This window comes from Lampetra planeri, chromosome 22 (genome assembly GCF_965212315.1).
Source record: "Lampetra planeri chromosome 22, kcLamPlan1.2.h2, whole genome shotgun sequence".
NCBI classification, from domain to species: Eukaryota; Metazoa; Chordata; class Hyperoartia; order Petromyzontiformes; family Petromyzontidae; genus Lampetra; species Lampetra planeri.
Window position 1 is genome coordinate 2,782,023 of NC_136128.1, and position 10,460 is coordinate 2,792,482.

The 10,460-nt window shown below is 44.5% G+C and overlaps 1 protein-coding gene across 5 annotated transcripts in view; it reads left to right on the forward strand.

Annotated features, from left to right (window-relative positions):
* The window catches only part of LOC144724932 (tyrosine-protein kinase Yes-like), an 80,903-nt gene extending 72,598 nt beyond the window's left edge, over positions 1–8,305 (forward strand). For all 5 annotated transcript variants that reach the window (XM_078604254.1, XM_078604252.1, XM_078604250.1 and 2 more), the window contains one exon: positions 1,063–8,305. In XM_078604254.1, the coding sequence (XP_078460380.1) occupies positions 1,063–1,271 (209 nt within the window). In that variant the 3' untranslated portion in view covers positions 1,272–8,305. The remainder of the gene's footprint in view (positions 1–1,062) is intronic.
* Positions 8,306–10,460: the final 2,155 nt, after the last annotated feature.

Here is a 10,460-nt window from a genome sequence, read left to right on the forward strand (position 1 = left end):
GAGACAAACGTAGTTGGGCATGGTGCTGGCCACCCACCACCCCCTTGTGTGCTGTGCCAGCCGTCATAGGTGCTCGCTAACAGCACTTGCCCCAACGGTCCGTTAAGTTTATATGGTGGATATTTTATCTTTGTCTGTACTTGTGTGTGTGCATATCCTTCGAAATGCATGTCCATTTCTATACTTATGTGTGTCTGCGTGCATGTGTGTGGGGAGTGGTGGCAAAGCGGTTAGCGCACTGCACTACGAACCTGGCAACCAGAGTTTGATTGCCGCTCGCAACCGATAACAACGGTGAATATTTGAACTGGACATGGGCCTCCCTTTGGTCGGCTCCGCTCTAAATGAGTACATGGTGCGGTGTGTGGACATCAGTGCTGGGGGGAGGCAAAGGTGGCCGGGCGTGATGTTGGCCACCCACCACCTCGTATGCCGTGCCGACCCTCGTCTGTGCTCACTCACACCATTTGCCCCAACAGGTTGTTAAAGGCTCCACGGGGGATCTGTATGTCTGGGACGCGCTTCCTCCCAATATTAGCAAGCCACTGGAGCTACATCTATCGTTGAAAACGAATTTCTTTAGAACTTTTAGATTTGAAGCTTTCGTGACTGCAAGGATTCATAAAGCAGTTCTAAAGAATTCATATTCTTAGGTTTTTTCGGTAAAGTCACGTAGGTAAAACATCAAAATTAATAAAAATTAAATAAAAATCACGACGTTTCGGAGGCAACACAAGTCTCCGTCATCAGGTGGGACCGTCACAGCTAATCCGGCTGTGACGGTCCCACCTGATGACGGAGACTTGTGTTGCCTCTGAAACGTCGTGATTTTTATTTTATTTTATTTTTATTAATTTTGATGTTTTACCTACGTGACTTTACCGAAAAAACCTAAGAATATGAATTCTTTAGAACTGCTTTATGTGTTTATGTTGCCGTCCTTCCCCTGTACCTTTGATTAGCACGGTTGGCTACGTATGGGTGCAAAAGAAGTTCAACATACATGCATGCATATATATATCTGTGTGTGTGCGCGTGTGTGTGATGACGCCCCCCATGCAGGCATGATGAACCGCGAGGTTCTGGGCAATGTGGAGCAGGGGTACCGCATGCCCTGCCCGCAGGACTGCCCCGACTCCCTGTACGAGCTCATGCTGCTGTGCTGGCGGAAGGAGCCCGAGCAGCGCCCCACGTTCGAGTACCTGCAGTCCTTCCTCGAAGACTACTTCACGGCCACGGAGCCGCAATACCAGCCCGGAGAAAACCTCTAGCGCCGGCTGTGGTCGGGCCTCCCAAGTATCGCAGTCCTTGCTATCATCAGCGGTTATCATTTCTTTCGTCGTGTTTTAATCGCGGTGTGGTCGGCCAGGCGGCTCCTAGAGGTTCGACGTGATCGATTCTCTGCCCGTGTTGTGGAGAAACACGGGCCTGCATCTCTTATATCGCAGGCTCTGTCCTTGATCAGTTTGTCTCCGTCAGGCTCTCTCAGGGGACTAATGCCCGTCTCAGAGCACCGATCAGGCATCGCTGAGGTCCTGAGGTCAAAACCAAGGCTCCACGTCTGTGATTCAACTTTGTTTTCAAGTGTGGCAACTTTGTGGGTCTCAATCCAATCACAGATGACAGCACAAACAAATGTTATTTGAAATTCGTATTTCGTGTTGGATTTTAGTTTGAGAGCTTGATGTCTATTGTTATTCTTCTTTCTATTCGAATGATAAGACATGAAGCAAAATCCATTCATTTGCACCTTGTGATGGCGGTGATGAGAGGAGCCGGTTACGGACACTGAAAATGGCATCGCTGGTGTGATCACCCTTGCCATCATTGAACATGACAACGGAAGGGCCCTTCTTTCTGTCGGGGATGATGATGAAAATACGTTCATTTTTTTTTGCGTCTCGACAATGACAGTGGCACACCATTTCTGATTTTAAAAAATCAGTGCATGTGATATCATGTGCACGGGCGACACTTTGTGTGTACACTGCTACGGACATTGGCAATGTGGCAACTATAAAAGTGGAACACTCGACCATAAATACGCAGGGCACGTTTCGACGAGTTTGTTCGATGTATCGCTTGTACGGGGCTTGGTCATAGTCATAGTCAGGACTTGCAAACTGTTATTGCGCCTACCTCCTGTACACGCGCTCCGTGGATAGACCGAGGAAAGCAGGGATCACTCTCCATTACACGTGGAAATTCGGAGGTGAAGAAAAACGTTGCCTATGGGACCGTGAGCTTGGTTCAACGTTGCACCCGTTTTCCTATGGGCACTGGACACGGCTCATCTCTGTTGATGGTCCCGCGACGGGGCAGGAATGCTACGATACGATGGCTTGAACCAGATTTTTCCAGAGGACTGTGACCACTGCAGATTTCCCAGTCCGATTGTTGGAGCACTCCGGGTTGTGCTCATTTGTTGCTGTTCCTGGCGGGATGGTGATAATGACGATGATCGACAATGATGATCGACAATGATGATAATGACGATGCCAAGTCAACTATGGGCAGGATTTGAACTCTTGACTGGAAGCTCTACTTTTTCATTGAATGAGCTCATCCTCTTGGAAGGTCACGAGGCCAAACAGGGAGCCTACGACTGCCCTCAATGAACCACACGGAACACCGCAACACGGAACCTCGTAGAAAACCAGCTGAAGTCATCCTGTGGCCACAGTGTTAAAGTCATTTTTTTTACAAGAAGTAAATGATTTGATCTTTTAAGAGTTGTTTTTTATTTGCCACATTGGTGTTTACTTTATGAGAAAAAAAATGAAAATGATGCCAATGTTCTAAAGAAAAGAAACAAATATCTTAAACGTGTGGAGTAAATTATTTACTCGAAGTCTAATGTTCAAAGTGTCGACAATCTTGTTGCAAAGGATGACGTATGGGGTCAGGGGTCAGAGTGTTACTTGCTTTTTTGAGAATTAGGCACCTGAAAAAAAGGTATCGCCAAACATAATGTGGCCTAATTTTAAAGCCCCAGTCTTCATATGCCAACCCCAATTAGTGGCACAAGACTGTGTTTCTTGTCAGGGTTTACCAGAGTGAAACACGATGCACTGTAATTAGTGTGAGTCTTGTGTACGTACCTTTCGATGTCTAATTCTCAAAAGGTTTTCTGACCGCCCCATGTATTTTACAAATCACATATCCGTGGTTCTTTACCTTTCTCGGTAAGTTGACGGCTAATGCAGACAACGCGTTTTTTTATGCTTTTCCCGCTTGTACGTGTGCAGGTGTGAGTTCTTTACATTGGCGTTACGCCGATATACTTTCCTGCATGTTTTAAGCCCCCTAGAATTTGCCTAATTTTTAAACATAATGAAAGTGTTGTCTTAAGACAATGAACTTAAGTCATCTCTTTCATGCTCTTTTTTTTTGTATCATAACGGTGACAATTGTTTGATAATTCTCAATCCGTGAAATCTGGGTTATACTGGCTTACAAAAAAACGTATAGCAAACTCAAACATAATTTTTACATAATCACGTGCAAATGCTTTTTATCATCCAGTCATAACGACAACAACAACAACAAACTCACCCAGCGGTTGAAATTGTCACGTTGCACGATAAATGCTTTTAAAAGGATTGGAGGTGGCTGGGTGACTCAGGGCCCTAAAGCTTTTGTCTGTGCCATCATAATACTGAGCCATCTGGGATCCTGGATTTGAAACCCGTGCTTCTCTCTCTCGTATAAAGTGTGTTTTGATGGCCTGGTTACCAGTTTCTGCACACACACGCGCGCGCGCACGTTGTTATTGCACTTAATGAGTTCAAGCCCACGTGATGGCTTGATGGGCTACCTACTGAACTGAGCACAGCTCAGTGGCCAGGTAAGATGGGCCCTTGAGGGTTTTCTTTCAATGGTCGATTTAACTGTGAGTGTGGCAAATGCCCATGGTGGAAAGTGAACATTCCTACAGCCAGTATATTAACAGGAGAGTCGCTGTTGGTGTCACACACAGTTGAAGTAATTGTATCGCCCCATATGGGTGATGGGCAGGGTTGATTCCCCCAAAGCAGGACACGTGCTCACCGCCCTCTTGTTCAAGAGTTGAGCGGTTTGCCCAAGTGCTACCCAGCCAAGGGGAATCACGTGTTCTTTGCTTAAACTTTGTTGTAATCTATGACATTGGAGTGAATCAAGAAGTGGAACTGACCGTATTGTCAGGTCTCGGTGTTGAGACGCATTTTAAGCTTTATGTCAATATCAGTATAGTGTTGCCATGTCGTTCACTTTGCGAGTTGTGTGAACATCTTTCTTAAAGACAACCGACTGGCATTCAAGGTGTTGTACGTCTTCACATGATGCTTTGTGGTTTAAAAAAAGTACCCTGGTTTTTCATGTTAGGGTATATTGATTAGAATATTGTTCTTCCAGTTCCATTTATTTTGATAAGAGGTGGAATGTATGCCATAAAACATTGTGAATTATATTATTTGTGTTCGAGACACGTGGGATCATGGGAGGTGCAGGTGTAGATAGCATGACGGTAGGCTGACCAGATTTAAAAACCTGTCACGTTGAATTTTCGCAGTGGTAAAGCATCGCGGAACATGCATTCTGGTTTATCACTTTAAAGCAACCAAATGTCACATTGAACGATAACGTTGTACGCAGTTACACCTCTTGTAGTTTAACCAGTTTTATCCAGGGGTTTTCCAGCAACAACATTAAACAAGAGGCAACACAGGCAGCAGCAAAGTACAGAGAAACCTAGTCCCGTACAGCCAGCATATCCAAAAAGTGAGAACACGATGCTACGGGAGCGTGTTGTGTCCATGCAATGCGTCTTATCGGATTAGCAAACGTGAGGGTTTAGGGCTCGTAGCAATATACACATTTTTGTTTACGTCAATGATGCCATCCACTGGGGTCTTCTTTATACCTTGTATGTACGTTGACTTTCTTTTGCACCGTACGTATCCAACCTCCGATTGCGGGAGATAACAAACTAAAAACAAAGGAGTTCGAAAGAAATTAGTTTTACATCTAGATTTTAAAGTGGCTTCCTAATGTCGAAGTGAAGGAGCGGTCCAGACAGCCGCAGATGCGCATCCGAAAGCGCGCGATGCAGTGGCAATCTTTGTTCGACGGTCGGCACTAACCATCGAACGAATATAGAATATTCATAATCAACGTTTTTGGGTTTAGATCGCGTTATTTATAAATGTGTCGTAACCCTCCACCACCCGACTCGGCCAATCAGCAAAAAAGTGTCACGTTGACAAAAGACAAATAGTTCACTACTTTAGCCCACCGGTGTGTGAAACCACAACATTTACAATATTTGAGTATGACGTTTCGCTGGTAATTGCCAGAGGTGTGGACTCGAGTCATGTGACTTGGACTCGAGTCAGACTCGAGTCATGAATTTGATGACTTGCGACTCGACTTGGACTTGCATAACAATGACTTTGTCCCACCTATGAGATGTGGACTCGAGTCATGTGACTTGGACTCGAGTCAGACTCGAGTCATGAATTTGATGACTTGCGACTCGACTTGGACTTGCATAACAATGACTTTGTCCCACCTCTGGTAATTGCATCCAGCATCATCGGGCAATTCGCCCGATGATGCTGGATGCAATTACCAGCATTTTTATAAATAACGCGATCTAACCCAAAAACGTTGATTATGAATAATATTGGTCGCGAAAGCCTACGTGTTGAATATAGATTATATCCGACTCCTGCAGGGCCACGGACGTTTTGCTAAGTAGGCTTTGAGGTGGCCACCAAGTGCCCGTTCCCACCACCTGATTGCCAAACCCTTTAACCAAAACCCCTCCACTTCTCTGCACTGCAAGTGGTGCAGCATAGGGCTAAGTCACCTGAGCTTATTTGTTACAAAAAAAATTACAAAAAGTTTATACCTTAGGATAAAAGCCGCATGCACGAACGGTGAATATCGTATTAACCGACGTATATGGTTATAGAGTCCATTTGAAAAAGAGTTGCATCAAAGCACAATGGGTTATACATTGGATCATGGTGTAATCGATTATTAAAGAGAATAGAAAAGAAGAGATTCTCCCCTCCCAATCATTTGCCTAAAACAAAAGGGATCAATTTACCTGATTGAATGACCATCCTTATCACAGCCCCAGAAAACACAATCCTCCCATCCACCCTGACCCATGCTCTCACGGAGAGAATAGAGGCAGATGAGCGATCAATAGAAAATATTTGATATATTTAAAGATGGATTTTTTTTTGTCACTGCATTATTAATTTGTAACACGTCAGGACTGAATATATACCATTTTAAATATCAGAAAGCACTTTACAAGACCGGTATTTTATGTTCATGACCCTTTTTCATACGGTGCACCTTATGAGTATACATTACAAAATATATGAAGTTGTAATTTTAGGGGGGGACCACATTGTAACAAAAAATAGTGTTCTGTTGAATAAAGGAAACAGTTGCCAATGTGAATTCTACATGTAAATTACCGTGATTGATATTTCACAGCTAATGAATTGTATGGTAAAAACACAGAACTCAACATTCGGCACTGTAATTGCAGGATTATATTGTTTAATCCTGGTGGGAAACAAGCCAACATGTTTTGATTACATTTTCGATTTAAAGCTTACGTGACTACAGGGATTCATATGCTTGGTTCTTTCGGTAAAGTCACGTAGAAGGGAAACAAAATAATAATATAAAACAATAAAATTATCATGACGTTTCGACTGCAACACAAGCAATCATCATCAAGTGTGAAATCCACAGCAAGAAAATTTGAGAAAAGTCGCGTTTTATTTCGTATTATTTTATTGTTTCCCTTCTACGTGACTTTACCGAAGGAACCAAGAATATGAAGCCACAACATGTCTCTGCCAAGAGAGATCTGGAAAAGATACAGTTTTGGAACAAACTATACAAAGGAGGGCAAAATGTGGACACGTTATTCCGTGTATGTACTCCAATAATATAAAACAAAGCAGTACAATGAAGGTTGGGTTATGAAATACTATCTCTTGTTAATGTGTAAATAAAACAATATTATGGCACGCATATGAAGCAAAATAACATCGGAGAATGCAACGACACGTAATGCTTTTCAGAAAGCTGCACATGTTGGTGATGTGTCGGTATTCGCCAGGCGCCTGCAGGAAGTGTTGTCGGCTGGCTGAATGGTGCCCTCAATTCATCTGTTTGAATATCCTTTAACGCTGAATGTACACTTAATGGCACATATTAGCCGGATGCTTCTAATGATGGTCGTGGTACAATAGTGCGGTCGCATTTACTGCGTTTCCAAGTAATATGTTTGTCCATGTGTCGTTTATTCGATTTAAAATAGTACAAATCATTGCTATAGATTAAAATGTGTATATCTATCCAAAAACGTACCCTTTTCACAAGCAGTATAGACATTTAAACGTCCTTTATTTTGCCAAATACATAAAGGACATTGTCAATACTTGTTTTAAGTTGAAATAAGCTACACATGACATGTTATTATATCAAATTACTGTAGCAGTACAATCAAAACTTGTATAAAAGCTACAAGAATCGTAAGACACGATGTTCCTCTTATAGAAAAAAATACATCCTGTTTTGGAAAATAATATTCAAACTATTCCATTACATTTTGCTTCAAATAAGTATAATTCTTGATTCATAGTAATGGAAACTCAGCAATTGCCATCGGACTGATCATAATCCCGAACCACAATGTTCATTTACGCTTTTAAGACTATTTTACACCACAACATAACGCGTATGGTTTTGTTTCGCAATGGCAGCTCGGTACTGCAGGTGTGCAATTTGTGTGGCACATCTAAGCCACACTTTGATTTCACGATCACATGAGCCATGGTCTCTTAGCTTGGGCCCAAGTAGTTGGATGTTGGGGGGGGGGGGAGAGCAGGATTTTTAATTATCTGCTCTGAATCAGGCCCACTGACCAAATCATTTGCTTACAAGTCGAGTCCTCGCATTGCTAACGTAGTCGTGACATTGGTCAGACGTCGTCGGCCTCTTGTTACACGACGCTGAAGCCTGCCGCTTGCGCAAGTTGAATTGAGTGTTCATTTGGATCGATTACAAGTGAAAACGCACGGAAATTTTTATTTTATTCAGAACCTACACCAGGTACTGATGTTCTTTTTTTTATGGAGATGCCAGGTTAGAGGGAGACCTTTTTTGTATATCAATTGTGGCAGTAGGCTAGCAGGGCTATACTGTGCTGGTGATCTCTAATAAACGTGAATTCGTTGTACACTTTATCGTCTGTTTTATTGCTGAGAAAATTAAACACTGGGAGATCTGATCAGAGCACGTGGCGTTTCTTTTCACCAGTATGCCGATGACACTCGGGTATATCTTGACATGCGGGACAAACAGAATTCCACTACCCTCCCCGCTGGACTGTTGGATATTAACAGTTGGATGTCTGACAGCTGTCTGAAACTCAATCCAGACAATTCAGAATATTACTGGTAGGAACCTCCTGGTTACACCAGCCCACAGGGGATTATTGTGTCCGTCCGTCCGCCGTACAGAGAGGTGCTGGGTGAGGAGGGAGGGGCTGGGTGGGGAGGGGAGGGTGGGGAGGGGCTGGGTGAGGAGGGTGGGGCTGGGTGGGGGGTGGGAGGGGTGGGCCTGGGTGGGGAGGCGCTGGTCACCCCGTAGTGCCCTTATAAAACTCAACGTTTAACCTACTCACGCCGGCTTGTGCCCGCCCTCACAGTCGGGCATATTTGCGGAATACACCACGACGCCGTTGACCCTGGCCATTGACCGAGCAACCCAACGTTTCTACCAGCTCCCTCCGCAGGAGTGTGTTTTCTGGTTGAGCAGGAGTCTAAACTTGTTGGGCTGAGGCTCATGGCAGCGTCTTTAACAGCCAATGGAATGGCACCCCGACGAGTAAATGTGACTAAGAGTCGTGGCTTGGTGTTGGGTAAGTCACTGTCGGTTCTGCCCAAGATAAAATAAGTAGTAAAAACCCGTGTGTATGGACAAACATAGCAAACTTTCCCGTCTTGACGGAGATTGAGCTTAGGTGCTGAATACCCTTGGAACATCCTCGTCTCGACTATGGCAATGCCTTTAACGTGGGTCATTCACGGTGTCGAGTTAGACTACTCCAGGACGTTCTGAACGCCTCTGCGCGACTATTGACTGACCAACCATTCTCGTCGGGACCCAAAACCCCAAACTTTACTCGATCTGCAACTGGCTTCCAATTGAGCTCCGTGCACGATTCAAATTATTGTGCTTAATTCACAAAGCACTCTGTCAGCAATTGCCTCAATATTTGACCAATAGACTGTGCAGCTTTTTACAATCCTTGGAGTTTGAGGTCCTCACACACCCTGACCATGCTATTTCTGTCAGCCGCGCTTTCGGCAACAAAAAAACGTTTCAGAGCTCGGGCCTTTTCGGTCCTTGGCCCTCAGATTTGGAAGGCACTGCCTGACAAACTGCGCCTGACTGCTGAGATGTTCCCATTTTAGAAATAAGCTAGAAGCCCCCTTCTTTCCCACCATATGTCAGACAAACTAAAGCTATTTCTATGTTTTTTCTTATTCTCTTTACGGCACTCTGAAGCCCTTTGTTGGGTCTGCTGTGCCTTATAAAACGTCAATAACAATAAACAGGTAACACTTTTCTCACGTATGTTGAACTTCTTTCGCACCTGTACATAGCCAACCGTGATCGTCGGAGGTGCGGGGGAAGGACATCAGACAAAACGCAAAGCAGTTCTAAAGGAACGAGGTTTCAAACTCGGTGATTTAAAAGTGCATCGCTCCCAGCGGCTTCCTAATATCGGCAGGAAGAGCCATCCGGACTGCCGCAGAAGCACATCTTCAGATGCGCTTTGTCGTATAGGGTCCGTCCATAAATTACGTCACGCACCTAGGGGTGGGGGTCAGACATTTGTGACGATGTGTGACGAAGGGGGGGGGGGTTTGAGAAACGTGACGTCACATCAAAATGCGCAACTTTGAATAAATATAGACAACACGTTCTACTTCATTAAATAGACTTTTAAATAAATGTTTTCTCCTACAACATCAGAGTGCAGCGCCACATTAAATAGCACTACAATGACAATAGTCTAAAGCGATTTGAAGCATGTTTTATTTTTGGGGGAGGGGGGGGCAGAGCTTTGTGGCGTCATATTTGAGGGGGGGGGGGTCTGACTTTTTGTGACGCCGTGTGACGAAGGGGGTTGGGGGTCAAAAATCGTCCAAAATGGCGTGACGTCATTTATGGACGGCCCCATATGTACGAGAGAGCGCACACACGGGGTTATTGTGGGATTTACCCACCGTTAGTCTGAAGAGCTCCCCGATGGGACGTAGCCACCACTCTCGATTGGCCACTGTCCGTGTGAGAACACCGATAAGATGGCCCTGCCATCCTGTGAAACACATTCTTGCGGAGGGAGCTGGTAGGAACGTTGGGTTGCTCGGTCA